Raw genomic sequence first — 27682 nt, forward strand, 5'->3', positions numbered from 1 at the left:
ATAGTGGCTCCAACACAGCCGCGAGAGTTCAGTTCAAAGCAGATCCAAGACAGCAGCGAGAGTCCCGTCCGCAGGAAACCATCCCAAGCATAGTCGGATCAGCATCGTAGAGATGTCCTGAACCGATACACAGGCGAGCGGTCCATCCTGGGTCCCGACTCTGGACAGCCAGTACTTCATCTATGGTCATCGGACCGGACCCCCTCCACAAGGGAGGGGGGGACAGAGGAGAAAAAGAAAAGAAGCAGCAGATCAACTGGTCTAAAAAGGAGGTCTGTTTAAAGGCTAGAGTATACAAATGAGTTTTAAGGTGAGACTTAAATGCTTCTACTGAGGTAGCATCTCGAACTGCTACCGGGACGCCATTCCAGAGTACTGGAGCCCGAACGGACGGACGAAAGTTAAAGTTAAAGTTAAAGTAGCAATGATTGTCACACACACACTAGGTGTGGTGAAATTTGTCCTCTGCATTTGACCCATCACCCTTGATCACCCCCTGGGAGGTGAGGGGAGCAGTGGGCAGCAGCAGTGGCCACACCCGGGAATCATTTATGGTGATTTAACCCCCAATTCCAAGTCTTGATGCTGAGTGCCAAGCAGGTAGGCAATGGCTCCCATTTTTATAGTCTTTGGTATGTCCCGGCCGGGGTTTGAACTCACAACCTGCCCATCTCAGGGCGGACACTCTAAGCACTAGGCCACTGAGTACAACATGTGATTAAATAATTTGACTATAGTCTAGGGAGGACTTGGCCTCTCACCCCAAGTCAGATGAGTTAGCCTCCAGCTCAACTGGGAGGGCTGGAAAACGAATGAATGAATAAATAAGAATAAAACCTATTTTAAAGATTGTCATGTACTACGGTTGGAATGGTCACTCAGAGGTCCTCACTGCAAACCATAAAAGTAAAATTATAATATATAAACAGTAAATGAGTTATATTTGTATAGCGCTTATCCACCTTCAAGGTACTCAAAGCGCTTTGACACTGTTCACACATTCACACACTGATGGTAGGAGCTGCCATGCAAGACCCTAACCACCACCCATCAGGACCAAGGGTGAAGTGTCTTGCTCAAGGACACAACGGATGTAATTAGGATGGCGGAGGCTGGGGACTGAACCTGGAACCCTCAAGTTGCTGGCAAGGCCACTTTACCATCCGACCCACCTTTTCTCTGTCGCTGTCAATTCTGAGCGGTAATATCCATCCATCCATCCATTTTTCTACCGCTTATTCCCTTTGGGGTCGCTGGTGCCTATCTCAGCTACAATCGGGCGGAAGCGGGGTACACCCTGGACAAGTCGCCAGCTCATTACAGGGCCAACACAGATAGACAGACAACATTCTGTCGCTGTCAATTCTGAGCGGTAATATCCATCCATCCATCCATTTTTCTACCGCTTATTCCCTTTGGGGTCGCTGGTGCCTATCTCAGCTACAATCGGGCGGAAGCGGGGTACACCCTGGACAAGTCGCCAGCTCATTACAGGGCCAACACAGATAGACAGACAACATTCACACACTAGGGACCATTTAGTGTTGCCAATCAACCTATCCCCAGGTGCATGTCTTTGGAGGTGGGCGGGGTTTATCCTCAGGTGCATGTCTTTGGAGGTGGGCGGGGCTTATCCTCAGGTGCATGTCTTTGGAGGTGGGAGGGGCCTATTCCCAGGTGCATGTCTTTGGAGGTGGGAGGGGCCTATCCCCAGGTGCATGTCTTTGGTGGTGGGAGGGGCCTATCCCCAGGTGCATGTCTTTGGAGGTGGGAGGGGCCTATCCCCAGGTGCATGTCTTTGGAGGTGGGAGGGGCCTATCCCCAGGTGCATGTCTTTGGTGGTGGGAGGGGCCTATCCCCAGGTGCATGTATTTGGAGGTGGGAGGAAGCCGGAGTACCCGCAGGGAACCCACGCATTCACGGGGAGAACATGCAAACTCCACACAGAAAGATCCCGAGCCCGGTATTGAACCCAGTCTACTCAGGACCTTCGTATTGTGAGGCAGACGCACTAACCCCTCTTCCACCGTATATCTTTATTATGTCTCATAGGTGGAGCAAGAGTTCCCGTTGGTGTGGCCAATATGTGCAATGAAAGAGACAACCCCCTTCTCTCACGGGACATCACTCCATCTCACCATTCTCCAAAGCCTCTGAATTGGGGACTTCGCTCTTATCAGTCTGGTGTTGGGACGTGATGGCGGCAAACTCAATATTGCCAATGTTCAATATGGCCGACAGAATCCTGTAAACAGAGTTGACCTCCTGAAATAGGAAAGAGGAGGAGATGGTTGGATGTGTTTCTTACAAGTTCAACACATGGCATGAAGGAACCCTGCATGTTTACACTTCAAGTCAAAAGCTATGAAAAAGAGAACAGTATTTCCTTGAAAAACCGCCGGGTATATAGTATGCGCCTGCCTAGAATTAATACCAGGTCAAACTCGATTCGCAATATATTATTTTCAGTAGCGCATGTCAAGAATTTCCACCGGGTCAAACTCGTTTCGCAAAATAATTAGCATATGCCTAGAATTTCCGCCGGGTCAAACTCGTCACGTCACGAGTGACACTTCACCTGTCATCATTTTCAAAATGGAGGAGGCTGATTTCAATCATTTGAAATCGCATAAAGGGAAGAAGATTAAGAGCTATTCAGTAGGATTTAAGGTCCAAGCTATTGAATATGCTAAAAAGAACAGTAAGCAGCTATGTCTTATTAATATACCGTAGCTGCGTGTGTCAAATATGAGTCATTAAATGACTCCCGCCTCCTGGTGGTAGAGGGCGCTAGTGATCCTTCTTGCGACTACTCGGCTGCAGAAGAAGTGACAACAAGCAGCAATCGCTTATTTTTTCCTCTCGCTTGCACTTTTAACATGGAGGATTACATATCTAAAATAAAACAGTTTTCTAAACTGGACTTTCAATCGAAGCAGGAGGTAATAAAGGAAGATCTCCATCGAGACAGAGTGTTAAAACTGAAGAAAGATAAGGAAGACTTCTATTAACAAGTTATCGATGCTTTTGATCAGAAGGAGCTGCGCATGGACTTCATTTATAAGTAAAGGTAAGACCATAATAAAATGTTTTTTAATGAATGTGCTTTTCATGATGGTATCCTTACATCACACTCAAATGTATAAGCGCAGGCCTAAATTTACCGCATGCCTTTGGTAAGTGCCGGAGTGAGAAGAGGTTTTAAATGAATTAGCGCCCCGGCGGCAATTCAAGGAAATACGGTATAAAAAGCACGGTTGTGCTAAGGTACCTCCTCAGTGAAGCCGATGTTCCGGAAGCATTCCTGGATGACTTCAAACTGCTCCTTGTACAGTTTGCTTGTGATAATGTCTTGCATCACTTTGCAATGTGGACTGTCAATGTAGCTGCACAGCATTTACAGGAGGTCAGCATGGGCAACATGTTCATGTTGTCATCGACGTGCAGCACCAACCTGGGAGCGGTCCTGTCTGGTAATCTGTACGTCTTCAGGTGACCTTGGTGGTAAAGTCCTGCATATATGTAGTAAAAGATGTGGAAGTTCTTCTCCCCGCTGAATGAAAACAGAATGAGGTTGAAAGACGACAAGTTAGAGAGACGATGAGTCTGAAGGGCACTGACGTGGCCTGTTTGATGACCCTGGACTTCTCCAGCAGGTACTCGGACATCTTGGCACCAATGACGGCTCCGGCGGGCGTGAACTTCATCTCCAGGTACTTGCCAAAGCGGCTGGAGTTGTCATTGATGGCCGTACAAGCGTTCCCAAAGGCCTCGACAAGAGGGTTCACCTGCAGGATCTTCTCGCGCAAGGTCCTGTTGTTTGCCTAAAACAGGGGAGTCAAACTCAAATACAGAGTGGGCCAAAATTTGAAACGGAACAAAGCCACGGGCCAAGGTTGAACAAATGAACCCAAACAAGTTTTGCATTAAATATTGAACAAGCAAGGCTTATATAACTTTAGTGACATGCAAAATCCAGTTTCAAATAATAATAATAATAATAATTTAAAAAATATCAATGGCATATCAAACACAATTTTTATAAAAATGTTATGCCTTTTTTTTCTATTTGCAATCTTCTGAGGTAAATATCAAATTTTTTCCACAGGCTAATACTAAATTTGAAAATAAAAAAACAATAATGAATGAACCAAACATTCAAGCCTTGAAGTAGCAAGAGCAAATGCATGAATACAACTTTAATTATTGGTCAGTTTGCTGGAAGTTTCCCGGAAGAGTTAGTGCTGCAAGGGGTTCTGGGTATTTCTTCTGTTGTGTTACGGTGCGGATGTCCACCCGAAATGTTTTTGTCATTCTTGTTTGGTGTGGGTTCACAGTGTGGCGCATATTTGTAACAGTGCTAAAGTTGTTTATACGGCCACCCTCAGTGTGACCTGTATGACTGTTGACCAAGTATGCCTTGCATTCACTTGTGCGTGTGTGTGTGTGTAAAATCCACAAACATTATGTGACACGCTGTTAGTATGGAGGAAAAGCGGACGTGACGACAGGTTGTAGAGAACGCTAAAGGCAGTGCCTTAAATGCACGCCCTCAATATTGTTGTCCGGGTGGAAATTCGGGAGAATGGTTGCCCCGGGAGATTTTCGGGAGGGGCACTGAACTTCGGGAGTCTACTGGGAAAATTAGGAGGGTTGGCAAGTATGAGTATTAGCAGTGAATGCGGTGTTATAGCGGCACCGACGCTGTATAACACCGCCGGGCCAGCTCTAATGTTAATTTGATATTGCCTCAAGGGCCAAATTAAATTACACGACGGGCCAGATTTGGCCCACGGGCCAGAGTTTGACACCCTTGGCCTGAATCAACCAACATGTATTTTTAGAAACTTCCTACATCTACCGTATTTTTCGGACTATAAGGCGCACTTAAAATCCTTTCATTTCATCAAAAATCGACTGTGCGCCTTATAGCCCGGTGCGCCTAATGTACGGAATAATTATTTGTTTTTAAATTGACATTTTTATTCATTTTTTAAATTGGTTTTACCCTTTAAAAATGTTTTTAATCATATTTATTTTTATATGGGTTTCATATATATTTTTTGTTTTTATTCAGTCATTGGTGGAGCTAAGGATAATATGGGGAGGCGGGGTTGAGGTGGGCGGGGTAGGAGGTGGCAGGGGGTGTATATTGTAGCGTCCCGGGACAGTTAGTGCTGCAAGGGTTTCTGGGTATTTGTTGTGTTTATGTTGTGTTACAGTGTGAATGTTCTCCCGAAATGTGTTTGTCATTCTTGTTTGGTGTGGGTTCACAGTGTGGCGCATATCTGTAACAGTGTTAAAGTTGTTTATACGGTCACCCTCAGTGTGACCTGTATGGCTGTTGACCAAGTATGCCTTGCATTCACCTATGTGTGTGTAAAAGACGCATATATTAAGTGATTGGGCCGGCATGCTCTTTGTATGGAGGAAAAACGGACGTGACGACAGGTTGTAGAGAACGCTAAAGGCAGCGCCTTTAAAGCACGTCCCTGGTATTGTTGTCCAGGTGGAAGTCGGGAGAAATTCGGGAGAATGTTTGCCCCGGGAGATTTTCAGGAGGGGCACTGAAATTTGGGAGTCTCCAGGGAAAATCGGGAGGGTTGGCAAGTATGGTGGAGGCACGTGAATAAGAGCGCTCACAAAACGGTGCATCCTGAAGAGACTGTCAGAAAGTGAGTTGAAGATGATGTGTAAAACATCATCTATGCAACATTTTGAGCAAAAAAGCACCATTACATGTTATGTAGACCACAAGGAAGTCTTTTACATTTAGAAAATAATCATAATAATATGACTCCTTTGATGCACCTTATAATCCGGTGCGCCTTATGTATGTATGAAAATAGACCTGAATAGACCCGCTCATTGGCAGTGCGCCTCATAATCCGGTGCGCCCTATGGTCCGGAAAATACGGTATGCTCTAATTCACCTATTTTGAATGTTTTTGTTCATGCATCATTGGTGGAGCTGCTTTACCTTTCCTAAGAAGGTGAGATGTTGAACAATCAGATGAGCGCTCTCAGTTTTCCCAGCACCACTCTCTCCACTGATGATGATACACTGCAGAAAGAACACAAATATGCTTATTTGTAACAGTTTAATGGCTGATTCACTTAAGGTTTGCATGCAACTCAGCTTGTGCGCAAAAGGTTGCGTCTCTTAAATGAGGAAAATAGTAAGCGCATCCTTTTAGCGCGCGTGTCTTAATGTATACCGTATTTCCGGGTATACAGTATAGTATGCGCCTGCCTAGAATTACCGCCGGGTCAAACTCGTCACGTCACGAGTGACACTTCACCTGTCATCATTTTCAAAATGGAGGAGGCGGATTTCAATCATTTGAAATCGCATAAAGGGAAGAAGATTAAGAGCTATTCAGTAGGATTTAAGGTCCAAACTATTGAATATGCTAAAAAGAACAGTAAGCAGCTATGTTTTATTAATATACCGTAGCTGCGTGTGTCAAATATGAGTCATTAAATGACTCCCGCCTCCTGGTGGTAGAGGGCGCTAGTGATCCTTCTTGCGACTACTCGGCTGCAGAAGAAGTGACAACAAGCAGCAAGAGTGAGCAGCGATCCTTTATTTTTTCCTCTGGCTTGCACTTTTAACATGGAGGATTACATATCTAAAATAAAACAGTTTTCCAAACTGGACTTTCAATCGAAGCAGGAGGTAATAAAGGAAAATCTCCATCGAGACAGAGATTTTTAAAACTGAAGAAAGATAAGGAAGACTTCTATAAACAAGTTATCGATGTTTTTGATCAGAAGGAGCTGCGCATGGACTTCATTTATAAGTAAAGGTAAGACCATAATAAACATTTTTTTATTAAATGTGCTTTTCATGATGGTATCTTTACATCACACTCCAATTTTTAAGCGCAGGCCTAAATTTACCACATGCCTTTGGTAAGCGCTGGAGTGAGAAGAGGTTTTAAATTAATTAGCGCCCCGGTGGCAATTCAAGGAAATACGGTATGCAGATTATTAGAACACCTATAATTGTAGGAAAAGGAAACACAAAACTGATCATTTTGTGGCCAATATGTGATTTGTCAATCCCGGAACTATTTGCAGCCGCTGTTTTTGTGTGTATATTTAGTACGTTTAGAAGTGTGGCGCCCTGGTCATGAGACGGAGATCAATGCAATGGAGCAAAAAAAAATCTTTGGCCATTTAAGTATTTCAGTCAGAAAAAAAAAAAAAAATCAGTACTTCTTCTCCCAAATCACACCACAGAAAAATCCCTGTGAGTCACACACACGGAGCATTTAAAAACAAACTGAAACTATTACGCACTTTACTTTGTTCTTGTATGGATGTTTGTGTCAAATGTGTCATAAAAATGTGCAGCTTTTCCAATTGTTTCCTTTTCAATCTTATTTAAGTAGATGATTATTTTTGAATTGATCAAAAGGACTAGCTAACTTACTTATTAGTAGAGCCCGTTTGTTTAGTTGACAGTTGGTCATGGTTTTTTAAATGACCATTTTCTTTAATGAAAAACTGTTCAATAAAAATAGGGCATTTTTTCTATATTTGAAAATTGCAGTGTTTGTCTCTGTTTTGCAAAAAAAAATGTTCATTCATTAATTACAAGAGATGTGACCTAAACTAGTTTGATGGGAAAGCTGGCAAATATATCCGTATCAGTTGAGATCTGTAAATGGTAAAATGCTAAATGAGTTATACAGCTCTATACTCTGGGCAGGGTTCTTGAGGGTGCATGGGAGTTTGCCCAACCAGTCCACATGTGCTTTGTGGACTTGGAGAAGGCATTCGACCGTGTCCCTCTGGAAGTTCTGTGGGGAGTGCTCAGAGAGTATGGGGTACCGGACTGTCTTATTGTGGCGGTCCGCTCCCTGTATGATCAGTGCCAGAGCTTGGTCTGCATTGCTGGCAGTAAGTCGGACACATTTCCAGTGAGGGTTGGACTCCGCCAAGGCTGTCCTTTGTCACCGATTCTGTTCATAACTTTTATGGACAGAATTTCTAGGCGCAGTCAAGGCGTTGAGGGGATCCGGTTTGGTGGCTGCAGGATTAGGTCTCTGCTTTTTGCAGATGATGTAGTCCTGATGGCTTCATCTGACCGGGATCTTCAGCTCTCACTGGATCGGTTCGCAGCCGAGTGTGAAGCGACCGGAATGAGAATCAGCACCTCCAAGTCCGAGTCCATGGTTCTCGCCCGGAAAAGGGTGGAGTGCCATCTCCGGGTTGGGGAGGAGACCCTGCCCCAAGTGGAGGAGTTCAAGTACCTAGGAGTCTTGTTCACGAGTGGGGGAAGAGTGGATCGTGAGATCGACAGGCGGATCGGTGCGGCGTCTTCAGTAATGCGGACGTTGTATCGATCCGTTGTGGTGAAGAAGGAGCTGAGCCGGAAGGCAAAGCTCTCAATTTACCGGTCGATCTACGTTCCCATCCTCACCTATGGTCATGAGCTTTGGGTCATGACCGAAAGGATAAGATCACGGGTACAAGCGGCCCAAATGAGTTTCCAGGTCTCTCCCTTAGAGATAGGGTGAGAAGCTCTGCCATCCGGGAGGAACTCAAAGTAAAGCCACTGCTCCTTCACATCGAGAGGAGCCAGATGAGGTGGTTCGGGCATCTGGTCAGGATGCCACCCGAACGCCTCCCTAGGGAGGTGTTTAGGGCACGTCCAGCTGGTAGGAGGCCACGGGGAAGACCCAGGACACGTTGGGAAGACTATGTCTCCCGGCTGGCCTGGGAACGCCTCGGGATCCCCCGGGAAGAGCTAGACGAAGTGGCTGGAGATAGGGAAGTCTGGGCTTCCCTGCTTAGGCTGCTGCCCCCGCGACCCGACCTCGGATAAGCGGAAGATGATGGATGGATGGATGGATAAATGAGTTATACTTGTAAAGTGTTTCTCTACCTTTTTAAGGAACTCAAAGCGCTTTGACACAATTTCCACATTCACACACACATTCACACACTGATGCACATCAGGAGCAAGGGTGAAGTGTCTTGCTCAAGGACACAAAGGACAAGACTAGGATGGTAGAAGGTGGGAATTGAACCAGGAACCCTCAGGTTGCTGGCACAGCCACTCTTCCAACCGCGCCACGCCGTCCCCGTATCACAAATGATATCGTAAGAATGCCAATGTGGAGTCTCTCTAATTGTTTCCATGGTGTTTGAGTTCCCGCATGTTGTCAATAGTATTTCCTGGCCAGAGTCAACCTTTCAGCAGATCAGCTTGTACAAGTTTGAAGTTGCCACGTTGAGGCTTGCAGTCTTTTGCTTCACCTGATCTTTGCAGAAAGTCACCATGCTTTGGTAGGCTGCGTCCGCCGTGGCAAAGATGTGTGGAGGGTTGTCAGCCCGCTTCACGCCGTGGTACAGCTTAGAAAACTAACAGGATGCAAGGCAGACATAGAAAAATAGCAACATTTAACACATTTAAACCAAGTGTCACTTTGAATGCTGTTTTACATTTGCTTGATTGAAGTCAAAGAGAAATTGAAAGGTTAGTGACCACTACAACATATCAAAGGTATGTCTTTTTAAGGAGAGTAATAATCATTATGTTTCACTAACACAGGGTAAGAGAAGCAGATGTCTGGTACAGTACTGCGGTCGGAGATGTGCTCCTAATATTTTGGGTTACCTTATTTAGCTACTTAACATTTGAAATGTCTCCTTGTGATGCAGTCTAGAATCTAATGTAGTTATAGTTGTGCAAGTAGAGTCTTAAAACATGTTTTACTCTGGACTTTGGGGGTTGTTTATGTTTCATATACCGTATTGTTCGGACTATAAGGCGCACTTCAAATCCTTTCATTTTCTCAAAAATCAACAGTGCGTCTTATAACCCGGTGCGCCTAATGTATGGAATAATTCTGGTTGTGCTTACTGACCTCGAAGCTATTTTTATTTGGTACATGGTGTAATGATAAGTGTGACTAGTAGATGGCAATCACACATAAGTATGTGATGGCAGTAATCAGCACCAAAACTTTAAATGTTCCATTAAGAATATAGAACATTACACACGGCGCTCAAAAATGTGTCAAAATGTTTTAGTACGACTTTGGTAAGCTATGAAGTCACACCACTTGATGGATCGTCAGCGCATTAAACATAAAAGTCTTAGAATGGTGTGAGTATAAGGACCGCAAAATGGCCTCTATTAGCGAACATATCTACCGTTTTGTTTCACAATATTATGCAAAAGCAACTTTTCTTACCTTCTGGTACCTGCTGATCTGTGTTTGGGATCTGCATAAGTCCTGAAAATGTGCGCAAGTGCGCAAATGTAGTCCGTGTCGACGATAAGCTTCTTCTTTTTCTCTATCTTCTTGTTATATGATATTCATCCTTCTCTGTTGCCATTTCTAATATAAAGTAGTGTAAAGTTCTTACTTATATCTGTCAGTAAACTCACCATAAAAGCACTAAAACATACCGGCGTAGTGACTTTACATTATTCACCCAAGGAACTTTAGTTATTAGAGAGTTCTGGTCGGGACACATTTCGGGTGTTGTTGTTGCACTAGTGAGCCACGGATGAGGAGATGCTGCTCCGTTATTGATTGAAGTAAACGTCAATAAAACAGTTAGCACCATCTTTTGACACTTCCTTCACTCCCGTCCTTGCACGCTACACCAAAGATGACGGGGAGAAGACACTGTCCAAGTGGAGGCACGTAAATAAGACCACCCAAATAGACTGTCAGAAAGTGAGTTGAAGATGATGTGTAAAACATCATCCTGTCATGATCCACGTCTTGGATCATGGCATATTCTGGTTTTGGTTCTGTTTATCACATTCTGTCTAGTATTTGTCTTCCTCAGTTTTTTGTGGCACTTCCTGGTTTTGTTTCCGTTGTCATAGTTACCCATTTTGTGTCACCTGTCTCTGCTTCTATCACGCGCACCTGCCCTTGATTATTTATCTGCCTATATATGCCTGCCTCTGTTTGACATTCAGTCCTGGACTCTTGTTTGCTCCCACGCAACAGATGACGTCGCATTCCAGCATTGTGGTAACTATTAGCGCTCGATTAGCTTCCACGCTATTTTGTTTGTTCTTTTCCCTAGTTCTCACGCTAGCGCTTTCTGTTCTTTCTAGCTTCCACGCTAGTTCTGTTATTTTGTTTGTTAGTGCCTTCATGCAAAGTCTTTTGTTTCCTAGTCTGTTTTATCAATCAATCAATCAATCAATGTTTACTTATATAGCCCTAAATCACTAGTGTCTCAAAGGGCTGCACAAACCACCACGACATCCTCGGTAGGCCCACATAAGGACAAGGAAAACTCACACCCAGTGGGACGTCGGTGACAATGATGACTATGAGAACCTTAGAGAGGAGGAAAGCAATGGATGTCGAGCGGGTCTAACATGATACTGTGAAAGTTCAATCCACAATGGATACAACACAGTCGCGAGAGTCCAGTCCAAAGAGGATCCAAGACACAGCAGCGAGAGTCCCGTTCACAGCGGAGCCAGCAGGAAACCATCCCAAGCGGAGGCGGATCAGCAGCGCAGAGATGTCCCCAGCCGATACACAGGCGAGCAGTACATGGCCACCGGATCGGACCGGACCCCCTCCACACGGGAGAGTGGGACATAGAAGAAAAAGAAAAGAAACGGCAGATCAACTGGTCTAAAAAGGGAGTCTATTTAAAGGCTAGAGTATACAAATGAGTTTTAAGGTGAGACTTAAATGCTTCTACTGAGGTGGCATCTCGAACTGTTACCGGGAGGGCATTCCAGAGTACTGGAGCCCGAACGGAAAATGCTCTATAGCCCGCAGACTTTTTTTGGGCTTTGGGAATCACTAATAAGCCGGAGTCCTTTGAACGCAGATTTCTTGCCGGGACATATGGTACAATACAACCGGCAAGATAAGATGGAGCTAGACCGTGTAGTATCTTATACGTAAGTAGTAAAACCTTAAAGTCACATTTTAAGTGCACAGGAAGCCAGTGCAGGTGAGCCAGTACAGGCGTAATGTGATCAAACTTTCTTGTTCTTGTCAAAAGTCTAGCAGCCGCATTTTGTACCAACTGTAATCTTTTAATGCTAGACATGGGGAGACCCCAAAATAATACGTTACAGTAGTCGAGGCGAGACGTAACAAACGCATGGATAATGATCTCAGCGTCTTTAGTGGACAGAATGGAGCGAATTTTAGCGATGTTACGGAGATGAAAGAAGGCCGTTTTAGTAACGCTTTTAATGTGTGCCTCAAAGGAGAGAGTTGGGTCGAAGATAATACCCAGATTCTTTACCGTGTCGCCTTGTTTAATTGTTTGGTTGTCAAATGTTAGAGTTGTATTATTAAATAGAGTTCGGTGTCTAGCAGGACCGATAATCAGCATTTCCGTTTTTTTGGCGTTGAGTTTAAGTCTCACCTTAAAACTCATTTGCATACTCTAGCCTTTAAATAGACTCCCTTTTTAGACCAGTTGATCTGCTGTTTCTTTTCTTTTTCTTTTTCTTCTATGTCCCACTCTCCCCTGTGGAGGGGGTCTGGTCCGATCCGGTGGCCATGTACTGCTTGCCTGTGTATCGGCTGGGGACATCTCTGCGCTGCTGATCCGCCTCCGCTTGGGATGGTTTCCTGCTGGCTCCGCTGTGAACGGGACTCTCACTGCTGTGTTGGATCCGCTTTGGACTGGACTCTCGCGACTGTGTTGGATCCATTGTGGATTGAACTTTCACAGTATCATGTTAGACCCGCTCGACATCCATTGCTTTCCTCCTCTCCAAGGTTCTCATAGTCATCATTGTCACCGACGTCCCACTGGGTCATCATTGTCACCGATGTCCCACTGGGTGTGAGTTTTCCTTGCCCTTATGTGGGCCTACCGAGGATGTCGTGGTGGTTTGTGCAGCCCTTTGAGACATTAGTGATTTAGGGCTATATAAGTTAAATAATCAATATAATACGACTCCTTTAATGCGCCTTATAATGCGGTGCGCTTTTTGTATGAAAATAGACCTGACTAGACCCGCTCATCGGCAGTGTGCCTTATAACCTGGTGCGCCCGAGAGTCCGTACGGTATTAGTCCTACAGGCCAAAGACTGGTTGGGACTGTGGTGGTGAGTAGACACCTGTGGTGAGTAGATACTGAGATTCTGGAAAGGATTGAGGGCGATGAGGATGTCTCCCACATAGGTGTACACTTGCAGCTCATCATACCTCTTGTGAAGAAGGCCGATAATGGTTTCCTGCAGAAAAGAGGCAGGAGCACATAAAGGAACGTTGTATCCGTGTCCGATCAATGCGCACTGAGATAAACACCTTAAATCTCACCTGGTCTAAGAACTCCAGTTTGACCAGATCATCATCCGGACAGCTCTCTATGATGAGGGTTTTACGAGTATTGATCCGTTCGTGTCTGTAACGTATGAAAGTGACCGTGTTAAAGGAGAGAACAGCACTTTGAGCAGGCTGTACAGTCCTCCCCAGGGGACACATGTCCAGTTAACAACATTGCACTTTGTTACGAGCTTGGAGCTCCTCACACCCCAAGAGGTCAGCAGGTGGTGTGTGGGACTTGTAGGAAAACTGGAGGGACAAGCCTCAATTGGCTCATGTAGCCTGATGAAGCCTCATGAAGCCTCATTTGGCTCATGTACAGTAGTTGACCAGCAACAGCATCTAATCTCAACCAAGACATACTCTGCTTTAGTGAATATAAAACAGCACAATTACCACAAAGATGTACTGTGAACCTGTCTGGTTCTCTTGCTAGTTTGCAGTACAGTTCAATTTTCAGGGAATATTGCATATTGCATTAATCAGCTCAAGAAGTGAAGAAGGAGCTGAGCCAGAAGGCAAAGCTCTCAATTTACCGGTCGATCTACGTTCCCATCCTCACCTATGGTCATGAGCTCTGGGTCATGACCGAAAGGATAAGATCACGGGTTCAAGCGGCCGAAATGAGTTTCCAGGTCTCTCCCTTAGAGATAGGGTGAGAAGCTCTGTCATCCGGGAGGAACTCAAAGTAAAGCCGCTGCTCCTTCACATGGAGAGGAGCCAGATGAGGTGGTTCGGGCATCTGGTCAGGATGCCACCCGAACGCCTCCCTAGGGAGGTGTTTAGGGCACGTCCGGCTGGTAGGAGGCCACGGGGAAGACCCAGGACACGTTGGGAAGACTATGTCTCCCGGCTGGCCTGGGAACGCCTCGGGATCCCCCGGGAAGAGCTGGACGAAGTGGCTGGGGAGAGGGAAGTCTGGGTTTCCCTGCTTAGGCTGCTGCCCCCGCGACCCGACCTCGGATAAGCGGAAGATGATGGATGGATGGATGGATTGCATTAATCTTAATGACTAAAGTCAAGCATATACAGGAGCCAGGTTTTTATGTACATTGGGCTCGTCATCGACTTTAGGGCTGCAATCATTCATCCATTAAATTCATTAGCATAATTCAATTAGAAAAAAGCATTGATGATTCATTTAATGAGTTTACTTAACACATTCATAAAATCCAGATTGGAAGGAGCACCTTAAACAATATTAGCACCTTTTTCCCTCACAACAACTTCCTGCAGACTTATGGGAAATGTAGTTATTTGGACCAAAACAATAACGTCCCTAGAGTATATTCGCCATCTACTGTCGTATTTGTCTACAGATGATGAACACATTGACATCTTTGAATATTAACACCTCAGCATTAATCATTCAAACAAACAATTTAAATGAGCAGCTAAACAATATGAACACAGCAGCAGTTACAACAAACATTTTGTGAATTAAATTTTTTTTATGGGCAAGTTTGAGCTCCGAACATGACGACATGTTAATGTTTTTGCACGACAACAGAGAATTGTTATGCTATTTTTTTTTTTTTTAAAGTCACTCATTGACCGTGGTTTAATTCCTAGTCAGAGACCCTTTTTTCTTCGTTTGGTTCCTTGTTTATTCTTTTATTTCCTCGTATTAGACTACATGTATTTAATACTTTTTTATTCTCTTATACCGGGGATGTCAAACTCACTTTAGCTCAGAGGCCGCGCGGAGGAAAACCTGTGGACTGTTAAAATCATGGCATTAAAAGTATAGAATAAAAACAACTTCAGATTGTTTTCTTTATCTTACTTTGGCCAAAAATGGAACAAACACATTCTCAAAATATTACAATGAACATAGAGAAAAAAAATAGCAGCAGCGGTAACGTTTGTATCCATGAAGGAAATAAAAAAGTGAATGAATGTTTATAATTGAATACATTTACATATGCATAAAAATGTGTTTGTTTTTTGTTTTTGTTTTTTTAATAAGTGAAGTGAAGTGAATTATATTTATATAGCGCTTTTCTCAAGTGACTCAAAGCGCTTTACATTGTGACACCAAATATCTAAGTTACATTTAAACCAGTGTGGGTGGCACTGGGAGCAGGTGGGTAAAGTGTCTTGCCCAAGGACACAACGGCAGTGACTAGGATGGCACAAGCGGGAATCGAACCTGCAACCCTTAAGTTGCTGGCACGGCCACTCTACCAACCGAGCTATGCCGCCCCAAAATATTTCTTCGAACTTATTGTGATTAAAATAAATAAAAAATATTGTTGCAAATCTAGAAAATCTGTAAAATCAAATTTGACTCTTATTTCAAAGTCTTTTGAATTTCTTTTAACATTTTTGTTCTGGAAAATCTAGAAGAAATAATGATTTGTCTTTGTTAGAAATATAGCTTGGTCCAGAAATAATGATTTGTCTTTGTTAGAAATATAGCTTGGTCCAATTTGTTATATATTCTAACAAAGTGCAGATTGGATTTTAATCTATTTAAAACATGTCATCAAAACTGTAAAATTAATTTTAATCAGGAAAAATTATTAATGATGTTCCATAAATTCTATTTTAAATTTTTTCAAAAAGATTCCAATTAGCAAGTTTTTCTCTTCTTTATTTCGGTTGAATTTTGAATTTTAAAGAGTCGAATTTGAAGATAACCTATGTTTCAAAATGTTATTTTCATTTTTTTTGTCAAAATTAGTTTGTGATGAACCTTAAGATGCAGAGAAGGAGGGAGGCATTTTCCAGGAAAACATGATTTAATTGAAATATTAGAATAAGGACAAACACAAGGGTCATCAAAATTCTAAAATTAATCTTAATCAGGAAAAATTACTAATGATGTTCCATAAATTCTTTTTTTTAATTTTTTTCAAAAAGATTCAAATTACCTAGTTTTTCTCTGCATTATCATGTAACGTTTATGACAACCTTTTTCCCAAACACAATATAGAATGTGAGATATAACAGGATAATGCATACATTTATCATTTGTTTTCAAAACGCTTACAAAAAAGTGGGACCCCAAAAATGTAATGTTGGACCCCTATTTTTGACAAATATCATCCATAGATCATTCACTCACGAGCTGGATCTGACCTGCAGGCCTTGACTTTGACACGTGGGTCTTATACATTAGTTCAAGTTAAAGTAGCAATGATTGCCACACACCCACGAGGTGTAGCAAAATGATTCTTTGCATTTGACACATCCCCTTGATCACCCCCTGGGAGGTGAGGGGAGCAGTGAGCAGCAGCGGTGGCCGCGCCTGCCAGTCATCTTTTGGTGATTTAACCCCCAATTCCAAGCCTTGACTCTGAGTGCCAAGCAGGGAGGTAATGGCTCCCATTTTTGTAGTCTTTGGTATGACTCGGCCGGGGTTTGAAGTCGTGCTCTCCCATGTCAAAGTTGATGGTGTGCATTCATAAGAAAAGGGATAAAAGACATCAAAAAAGTATTTAATTGCAACTATTTTCTCTAAAATAGGCAATGAGGCTATTGTGTTTTGTCCGATTACTCGATTAATCAAACAAAATAATTAAAAGATCCATCCATCCATCCATCCATCATCTTCCGCTTATCCGAGGTCGGGTCGCGGGGGCAACAGCCTAAGCCTAATTAAAAGATGACTAATATAATCAATAGTTGCATCCCTAGTCTGCATTAGCCTTCTATTGGTTTGTGCCCTGAGGAGGACATTTATTCACCGTAATGACTATTTTATCACACCACAGTGCAGTCTTGAATACCTTCGACAGGGTCACTCAAGACTGAGAATATTTGTAAAAGCAGAAGTTTTGTATTCACTGGCTGTCATTAGATCAGGCGTCTGAAGCTACAAATGTGTGAGCACCAAATGATAATATAAATACATTCAATGAAGTTAAATACAAATAATGCAACGAGAAAGTATCCTACACTTCTCATTTGTAAAGTAAATCTAAACAGCCCATACGGGCATCTACAAACCCCGGTTCCATATGAGTTGGAAATTGTGTTAGATGTAAATATAAACAGAATACAATGATTTGCAAATCCTTTTCAACTCATATTCAGTTGAATATGCTACAAAGACAACATATTTGATGTTCAAACTCATAAACCTTTTTATTTTTGCAAATAATCATTAACTTTAGAATTTGATGCCAGCAACACGTGACAAAGAAGTTGGGAAAGGTGGCAATAAATACTGATAAAGTTGAGGAATGCTCATCAAACACTTATGTGGAACATCCCACAGGTGTGCAGGCTAATTGGGAACAGGTGGGTGCCATGATTGGCTATAAAAGCAGCTTCCATGAAATGCTCAGTCTTTCACAAACAAGGATGGGGTGAGGGTCACCACTTTGTAAGCAAATTGTCGAACAGTTTTAGAACAACATTTCTCAACGAGCTATTGCAAGGAATTTAGGGATTTTACCATCTACGGTCCGGAAAATCATCAAAAGGTTCAGAGAATCTAGAGAAATCACTGCACGTAAGCAATGATATTACATTTGATCGCTCAGGCAGTACTGCATCAAAAACCGACATCAGTGTGTAAAGGATATCACCACCTGGGTTCAGGAACACTTCATAAAACCACTGTCAGTAACTACAGTTGGTCGCTACATCTGTAAGTGCAAATAAAACTCTGCTATGCAAAGCAAAACCCATTTATCAACAATATCCTGAAACGCCGCCGGCTTTGCTGGGCCCGAGCTCATCTAAGATGGACTGATGCAAAGTGGAAAAGTATTCTGTGGTCTGACGAGTCCACATTTCAAATTACATTTGGAAACTGTGGATGTGGTGTCCTCCGGAACAAAGAGGAAAATAACCATCCGTATTGGTATAGACGCAAAGTTCAAAAGCCAGCATGTGTGATGGTATGGGGGTGCATTAGTGCCCAAGGCATGGGTAACTTACACATCTGTGAAGGCACCATTAATGCTGAATGGTCCATACAGGTTTTGGAGCAACATATGTTGTCATCCAAGCAACGTTATCATGGACGCCCCTGCTTATTTCAGCAAGACAATGCCACGCCATGTGTTACAACAGCGTGGCTTCATAGGAAAAGAGTGTGGGTACTTTCCTGGCCCGCCTGCAGTCCAGACATGTCTACCATGGAAAATGTGTGGCACATTATGAAGCGTAAAATACGACAACAAGACCCCAGACTGTAGAATGGGAAAGAATTCCACTTTCAAAGCTTCAACAATTAGTTTCCTCAGTTCCCAAATGTTTTTGGAGTGTTGTTAAAAGAAAAGGTGATGTAACACAGTGGTGAACATGCCCTTTCCCAACTACTTTGGCATGTGTTGCAGCCATGAAATTCTAAGTTAATGATTATTTGCAAAAAATGAAGTTTATGAGTTTGAACATCAAATATGTTGTCTTTGTAGCATATTCAACTGAATATGGCTTGAAAGGGATTTGCAAATCATTGTATTCTGTTTATATTTACATCTAACACAATTTCCCAACTCATATGGAAACGGGGTTTGTACATCCAATGATCAATCATAGCATAAATAAGTTGATGTATATTCAAGTTTTAGGTGCATTTCAATCCCATTATGAATAAGTGCGTATCAGAGTTTGAAAAAGGTGCAGGTTGAAGTGTGTGCTCATCACAAAGTCCCTTCACACACTTGTGTTGCTCCAAAGCGGCGACGGATAGATGACAATTTTGCACCTACAGCAGCTGCTTTTAACTTCTCCATGTCTTTATTCTCCCTATCTGGAGATATTGTGCGCCCGATCTGTGGCACGAGAGACTAAAAGCGGGGGAGCCCGGTTCTCGCCCTACAAGCTGCTAATCCCATTATCCACTTTCACTGAGGACAGGAATTGAGGGATCAGGCTGAAGGCGGCGGCTGCACTGCTCTTGGGAGTAAACAGAGCTGGCAGCACATCAAAACACTCCGTCAAGGGCAGGCTCAGTCAACTCCTCCATGACGAGGAAGAAGTGCAAATATCAGGCTTTCTCAAGCCATAGGCAGATGGCAGTCTGTCACCTTCAATCACCGGCCACAACATTAGGCACACCTGCACAATCTAATGAGCTGCATTACAAATTCAGATCACAGGGCTTATTTTTAGCAATCTTCATTCAGCAATGTGGTTGATGACTATTTAGTACTTAACATTACAATGACAGCTCTTTTTAGTGCAGGTGTAAGTATAATACAAAATAATCTGCTTTTTATTGGTATTAAATGCACTGAACTACATTTTAGGACTTTAGTGAAATGAAAGGAGCTCTATAAGGAGCACCTTTGTAGCAGGATGAGGAAGAAAGTAACAGTTTTTATTTCTGCTTTACAGTTGGACCAAAATATGAACAACAATATCACAGTCAATTTGATAAAGCATTTATAACATATTTGAAGAGCTAATATAAAGGGCAGGAAAACACTTTCTGCATTCATCATTTTAAAACTTTTTTTGCTCAAATTTCTCAATAATAAATAAATAGCACATATGTAAGATTGTTTTCAATTTGTATTTTAATACTTTTAAAGGTATTTTGATTAGATCAGGGGTGTCCAAACTTTTTCCACAGAGGGCCGAACACGGAAAAATGTAAGCATATTGATATTTTTCATTTTCGAACCATAACAAAATATATGGATTTTTTTTATTTTTTTATCCTTAATGCTCCTGGGGAGCATAGAGGGTCTCAGTCACTAAAATGTTAGAAATAAGTCAAATTATTATTATTATTTTTTATTTAATGCTTACAGTAAATCTCTATATCACCTTGAGGTTGATATAAAGTAAAACAAATAAGGTTTTATGCCTTTTCTGTCAAAGACAACTTTGTTTTTTATAGTAAAACTGAAATATGCAGTATTTAGATAGATAGATAGTACTTTATTGATTCCTTCAGGAGAGTTCCTTTATTTAGCAATTAAAGCCCTCAAAGATCAATAATGCAGGACACCATTGATTTTAATTATTTAATATTTTTGAGTAATCACAGTGAAAAGTTAAATAAAATCCTACTAAATATATTTGAGATCCAAAAGGTTTCTCACTCATAAAGTGAAGCATTTTATTCATTTTTTTTTTTTTTTTACTTTTAACACTTACATTTCAAGATTAACTTCCGATATATCTGTCGATTTTAAGTTTGAACTATTATTTTGTTTGTTTTATGCTCTTTTGTCAAAACTTTGATGTTTTTATATGGCAACCACACAACATATGCAATAGTTTTTCCAAATAAAACATTTTAAAGTGATAATTTTTAAGTAATAATTCATTATAACATAGATTTTTTTGAGCAATGGAAAAAAAAGAAAATAAAGACAAAAGCAAAAAAACTGCCTGCAATGCAGCTTTGTGTCAACATTGCCACTTTTTCTCATTAGATTTCACCTCATTCCACTTTTTTAAAATTTTTGCAATACTATCAATTTTGCCATTTTTGCAGAATGTATGGCAATCAGCTGCGGGACGCAAATGGCCCCCGGGGCCACACTTTGGACACCCCTGGATTAGATGATGTCACAGTTCAAAATGAGTAAAAAAAGATCATGTATTTTCTTTATTGTGACAAAGATTATTTATGGAGTTAATATTTGTTTTTATTTTCCAGTGAACAAGGACATTGGATACAATTGCTATGGAATAAAAAGGGGTTGGATTAAATAAACTCTGCTTCTTCCTACTCCTTTTGGGATGTGCTGTAATGAAACAATGTGTGATGCATTACATTGTATTGTATGCATGTTCCAAATAAACTGAAACTGAACGGATCTGAACTAATTAGCATACATGTTTACCCCTGGGCTAAAATACTTGACACAACAATCTTTGATGCTTTAATTATTTGTACTAAAGGCTGCCGAGTCCAGCACTTTTCTGTTGAACCGGGGTTAGTCAGCAAAAGAATAAGCCAGTGTGAATCAGTCACAGTGGCCTAAGTTCTCTTTAACGACACTCCCATGTCCATCCCTGCTCAACTTCAGCATGCTCGGCTGCAAAACAAGAGAAGTGCCTGCCCTCTGCTGGATTGAAAAGTGATAACCGCTGATTTTTGTGCAAGCCCACACTTTGCTTTCCTTGCTCTTCTTCAGAAATAAAACAGACTTACTTGGTTTTTGCCGCGCAGCCAAGTTCTTGCTGCTCCTTAACGAGCGCCGCCAATTGATGTCGGAGGGCCACGTCTTTGCCATGGGCCTGCTTGACGAAGGGATGCTCCAGAAGGTGAGTCACGGATGGACGTGCCTCGAAATCCTTGATCAGACACCTTGAAAACATCAAATGAAATAAACACACACATAGTTTCCTCCTTCACGGTGCAAGAAGAGCTTGGACATGGGTGACGAGGAGTCACCTGAACATGGCGGCGGACAGACGTGTTAGGATCTACTCCGACAGGCGTTCAGAGCTCCTTAAAAGTGTGAGTGACTAATCTGGCCGCTGTCGCCATGGCCCCCGAGTCCAAACAAGCACATCCTATCTGCAAGGTGCAGTGTTTGCCAACAGTGATGTGACCTTGTGATACACCTGAGTGGCTGTTTACTGCACATGCTGATGTTGCCGAGAACAGGGTTTTTCAACCACCGTGTCGCGGCACACTACAGTCTGGTGTGCCGTGGGAGATGATCTAATTTCAACTATTAGGGGTAAAAAAAATATTTCTTTGGAATCAGTAATTATAATCTGCTAATAATGTGTTGTTGTTGAGTGTCGGTGTTGTCTAGAGCTCGGCAGAGTAATAGTGAAGTGAATGATATTTATATAGCGCTTTTTCTCTAGTGACTCAAAGCGCTTTACATAGTGAAACCCAATATCTAAGTTACATTTAAACCAGTGTGGGTGGCACTGGGAGCAGGTGGGTAAAGTGTCTTGCCCAAGGACACAACGGCAGTGACTAGGATGGCGGAAGCGGGGATCGAACCTGCAACCCTCAAGTTGCTGGCACGGCCGCTCTACCAACCGAGCTATACCGCCCCACGTAGAAAGACGGAGTTGGGAATCTTTAGCCACACAAACACATGGTGATTCCTTTTTTTAAATTCACAGAGGTGAAACTTTCCTATGGATCAGAGCGGACATAATAACCCTCTAATACTCGTCCACATCAGTAGGTGGCAGCAGGAAGCTCATTGCTTTGTAGATGTTGGAAACAGTGGGAGGCAGCGTGCAGGTAAAAGAGTGTTTAACCTTCCTCTTCTGTTAGCTTTCTGTTACCATCTCTTATGTTAACGGGTCGGTTTTGACCCACATCTTAAATCGCTTTACATTTAAAAAAAAGAATGAATCGATTTAGAATAAAATAAATGATTTTGTGGGCTTCACGGTGGCAGAGGGGTTAGTGCGTCTGCCTCACAATACGAAGTTCCTGCAGTCCTGGGTGTGGAGTTTGCATGTTCTCCCCGTGAATGCGTGGGTTCCCTCCGGGTACTCCGGCTTCCTCCCACTTCCAAAGACATGCACCTGGGGATAGGCCCCTCCCACCTCCAAACACATGGGGATAGGTTGATTGGCAACACTAAATGGTCCCTAGTGTGTGAATGTGAGTGTGAAAGTTGTCTGTCTATCTGTGTTGGCCCTGTGATGAGGTGGCGACTTGTCCAGGGTGTACCCCGCCTTCCGCCCGATTGTAGCTGAGATAGGCGCCAGCGCCCCCCGCGACCCCAAAAGGGAATAAGCGGTAGAAAATGGATGGATAAATGATTTTGTGACATCGAGAGGAGCCAGATGAAGTGGTTCGGGCATCTGGTCAGGATGCCACCCGAACGCCTCCCTAGGGATGTGTTTAGGGAACGTCCAGCTGGTAGGAGGCCACGGGGAAGACCCAGGACACGTTGGGAAGACTATGTCTCCCGGCTGGCCTGGGAACGCCTCGGGATCCCCCGGGAAGAGCTAGACGAAGTGGCTGGAGATAGGGAAGTCTGGGCTTCCCTGCTTAGGCTGCTGCCCCCGCGACCCGACCTCGGATAAGCGGAAGATGATGGATGGATGGATGGATTTTGTGACACGCCTACTCCCTGCTTCACAACTTCCACTTTATTCTTCCCACGAAGAAGAAAGAAAAAAAACACACTTTTTAATTTATCATCCAATTTTCATCTCTTGGTTACCTTATTAGGCTTCCTTATCCATGAAAATATTGGTTTTAATATTTTTGGTGTGGGCCAGTGGGCCTTTTTTTTTTGCCAGTATGCCCCTCCATTTCAATTGAAAAAATGTAAAATTAGCTTTAAGAGAATCGTATAAATACATAAAAGGTTGTTGTGTTACCTGACCATTACTGAGGGGTATTAGGACACATCTCTTAAATAAATGTGTTTTATTTATTTTATCATTTTAATAATTTTGAGACTGAATTGACCTCACATGTCTGGACAAGCATAAGAAGGTGAAATGAGAGTCCCTTAAAGCTCACATGATTGGGAGAGGAGCTGGCTGTCAGTGTGTTCAGTTTTGGCTCCAATTATTGCTTGGTAATCTTATTTTTAGAACTGTCGAAACCGACCCTAACAACACCAAGGTCATAATTTCAACCAGAGCATTTTATAATTTAGTGAAAAACAAAAAAACATTTTTTTTTTGTGTTGAAATAGAAATTCCTGACAAAGTCAAAAAGCCTTGATGTAAAAAAAATAAATGTATGTGGTTCTTTTATGCATTCAAAAACTAAAACGGGTCGGTGCCGACCCTAACACAAAACGAAGGTTAAACCAAAAATAAACAAAAGGTTAGTACCCCTAAGAAAAGGCATTGAAACTTAGAGAAGGCTATGCAGAACAAAACTAAAACTGAACTGGCTACAAAGTCAACAAAAAGAGAATGCTGGACGACAGCAAAGACTTACTGTGGAACAAAGATGGCGTCCACAATGTACATCCCAACATGACATGACAATCGACAATGTCCCCGCAAAGAAGGATAAAAATTGCTAAAACATAGCAGATGCGGGAAATATCACTCAAAAGGAAGACATCGAACTGCTACAGGAAAATACCAAAAAAAGAGAAAAAGCCACCAAAATAGGAGCGCAAGACAAGAAGTAAAACACTACACACAGGAAAAGAGCAAAAAGGTCCAAATAAGTCAGGGTGTAATGTGACAGGCATACTTGCCAACCCTCACGGATTTTCTGGGAGACTTCCAAAATTCAGCGCCTCTCCCGAAAACCTCCCGAAATTCAGGCGGAGCTGGAGGCCACGCCCCCTCCAGCTCCATGAGGGCCTGAGTGACGTGTCTGAGAGCGTGTCTGCCCAATGACGTTATAACTGTAGAATGATCGAGAGCGAGTTCTTGGTTTCTTATGTGGGTTTATTGTTAGGCAGTTTCATTAACGTCCTCCCAGCACGGTAACAACACACAACAACAGCAGTCACGTTTACGTCTACCGTAAAGCAATTTGTCTGCCATAAACAGCAATATTGTGACACTCTTAAACAGGACAACACTGCCATCTACTGTACATGCACCACAACACCTCCAGGCAAGTTCAACCCTTTACTAATCCTCCTACATTCACATCCCATCTTCCCGGATTGTAAATAACCTAATGTAAATAATCGAATGTATTTCTGATGTATATACTTGTTCTTATGCTGTGTGAACTGACTATGTTCTCTGCTGGCTGTACATATCCTACTAAGTCACACCTACACGGTTTCAATGTCCATTTCTCTGTTGATGCAATTGTTGATGACTGAAGTACTGATATCAACCAAAGCTCCTCATCCCACCCCCCGGATTGTAAATAATGTCAATAATTCAATGTATATACTCTGATGATGAACCTGTGTGATGACTGTATTATGCTGATAGTATATATTTGTACCATGAATTGATTATTATTACTGTCAACTCAGTTCCGTTTTTTTAAAATGTGCCTTGGCTCAAAAAAGGTTGAAAAACACTGGCCTGGAGAGCAGGGGTCGGCAACCCAAAATGTTGAAAGAGCCGTATTGGACCAAAAATACATCAACAAATGCAAAATGAAATGTCTTATATAAGTGTTATAATGACGGCAACAGATGTCGTAAGTGTCTATATTAGCTATAATAGCCTACTATCAAAATGATTATGTGTCGCTGGTTGAAACAAATCTTCGTTGACAGAAATGTTGTAATATAAAATGTATTCTACATATTTTCACAACATTAGAAAGCATTAGTAAATAAGAGGCTACTCAGAAGGTGAGATGACTACCAGGAACGAATGTCTTAGAAGGGCCAAAGGTATAGATGTGTGTGTCCAAGTTAAAGGACACGTCTTCTTCTAATAGATTTATCACAATCTTTGGCAAGCTAGGTAATATTTGCTGTGGTCTGGAACAACATGGCACAACAACAACTATCAGACATGCAGCCAATATTACATACAGATAATGTGTCATTGGACATGCAAATATAAATTATATACAGAGGATAAAAGTAAAGGATATTAAACGATCTCAAATATAGCTACAAATGAGGCATAATGATGCAATATGTACATACAGCTAGCCTAAATAGCATGTTAGCATAGATTAGCTTGCAGTCACCAAATATGCCTGATTAGCACTCCAACAAGTCAATAACATCAACAACGCTCACCTTAGTAAATGGTGAATGGGTTGTACTTGTATAGCGCTTCTCTACCTTTTTAAGGAACTCAAAGCGCTTTGACACTATTTCCACATCCACACACACATTCACACACTGATGGAGGGAGCTGCCATGCACGGCGCTAACCAAGACCCATCAGGAGCAAGGGTGAAGTTTCTGCCCAAGGACACAACGGACGTAACTCGGATGGTAGAAGCTGGGGATTGAACCAGGAACCCTCAGATTGCTGGCAGGGCCACTCTCCCCACGCCGCCCCCGGTAACATCTTCTTCTAATAGATTTGTGCATTCACGCACAGCATAAACCGTTTGGTGGACACAATGAGACAAAGAAGGAGTGGAAGATTTGGCATGTAAACAAACTGTTGCATCACAGTCCACACTATGGTGAGTTCAAGAACTGCCAAATGAGTAGGACAAAAGGATGTTGACCAGTGAAGCATACACACAAACATATTAAACAGTGTTCTAACAAGGTTTGTGTCATGTTTGTCCACAAACAAAAATCCTGCTACAACAAAACATACATGACATTCATGTTTGTATGTCAGAAACTGTCATTTGGTCTTTAGGTTTTGTTGTTTTGTTTTTACTATTTTATTGTTTTGTTTTTAATGTGTGTAATTCGTCTTTTTCCATTTTCAATCCTTTTTAAAAATGCTCCATGGAGCCACTAGGGCGGCGCTAAAGAGCCGCGGGCTGCTGACCATGGGCCGGGCAGCACATCCTGCCTAAAAACAACTCTTTTCATATTATGAGATTAAAGAAGAGTGACATTGTTGTTCCGAGACAGTAGTCAAAGTTTGCTGCGGTGACTATCATCAATCAATCAATCAATGTTTATTTATATAGCCCCAAATCACAAATGTCTCAAAGGACTGCACAAATCATTACGACTACAACATCCTCGGAAGAACCCACAAAAGGGCAAGGAAAACTCACACCCAGTACGCAGGGAGAATTCACATCCAGTGGGACGCCAGTGACAATGCTGACTATGAGAAACCTTGGAGAGGACCTCAGATGTGGGCAATCCCCCCCCCCTCTAGGGGACCGAAAGCAATGGATGTCGAGCGGGTCTAACATGATACTGTGAAAGTTCAATCCATAGTGGCTCCTAGACAGCAGCGAGAGTCCCGTCCACAGGAAACCATCACAAGCGGATCAGCAGCGTAGAGATGTCCCCAACCGATACAGGCGAGCGGTCCATCCTGGGTCCCGACGAGCGGTCCATCCTGGGTCTCGACTCTGGACAGTCAGTACTTCATCCATGGTCATCGGACCGGACCCCCTCCACAAGGGAGGGGGGGACATAGGAGAAAGAAAAGAAGCGGCAGATCAACTGGTCTAAAAAGGAGGTCTACTCAAAGGCTAGAGTATACAGATGAGTTTTAAGATGAGACTTAAATGCTTCTACTGAGGTAGCATCTCCAACTGTTCCCGGGAGGGCATTCCAGAGTACTGGAGCCCGAATGGAAAACGCTCTATAGCCCGCAGACTTTTTTTGGGCTTTGGGAATCACTAATAAGCCGGAGTCTTTTGAACGCAGATTTCTTGCCGGGACATATGGTACAATACAATCGGCAAGATAGGCTGGAGCTAGACCGTGTAGTATTTTATACCTAAGTAGTAAAACCTTAAAGTCACATCTTAAGTGCACAGGAAGCCAGTGCAGGTGAGCCAGTATAGGTATATATGTATGTATATATGTATATAAAGGTATATACAGTATAGGTATATATGTATGTATATATGTATATAAAGGTATATACAGTATATATGTATGTATATATGTATATAAAGGTATATACAGTATAGGTATATATGTATGTATATATG

General features: G+C 42.5%; 1 protein-coding gene across 1 annotated transcript in view; it reads right to left on the bottom strand.

The window, feature by feature from the left end:
- The window catches only part of myo3b (myosin IIIB), a 327297-nt gene that overhangs the window by 234342 nt on the left and 65273 nt on the right, over positions 1-27682 (bottom strand). Inside the window, 9 exon segments of the mRNA XM_061880054.1 lie at positions 2139-2265; positions 3272-3386; positions 3455-3553; positions 3622-3824; positions 5981-6064; positions 9271-9375; positions 13086-13202; positions 13288-13372; positions 21365-21520. Coding sequence (XP_061736038.1) covers positions 2139-2265; positions 3272-3386; positions 3455-3553; positions 3622-3824; positions 5981-6064; positions 9271-9375; positions 13086-13202; positions 13288-13372; positions 21365-21520 — 1091 coding nt within the window.

The sequence above is a fragment of the Nerophis ophidion genome, linkage group LG19, assembly GCF_033978795.1.
Source record: "Nerophis ophidion isolate RoL-2023_Sa linkage group LG19, RoL_Noph_v1.0, whole genome shotgun sequence".
Classification (NCBI taxonomy): domain Eukaryota; kingdom Metazoa; phylum Chordata; class Actinopteri; order Syngnathiformes; family Syngnathidae; genus Nerophis; species Nerophis ophidion.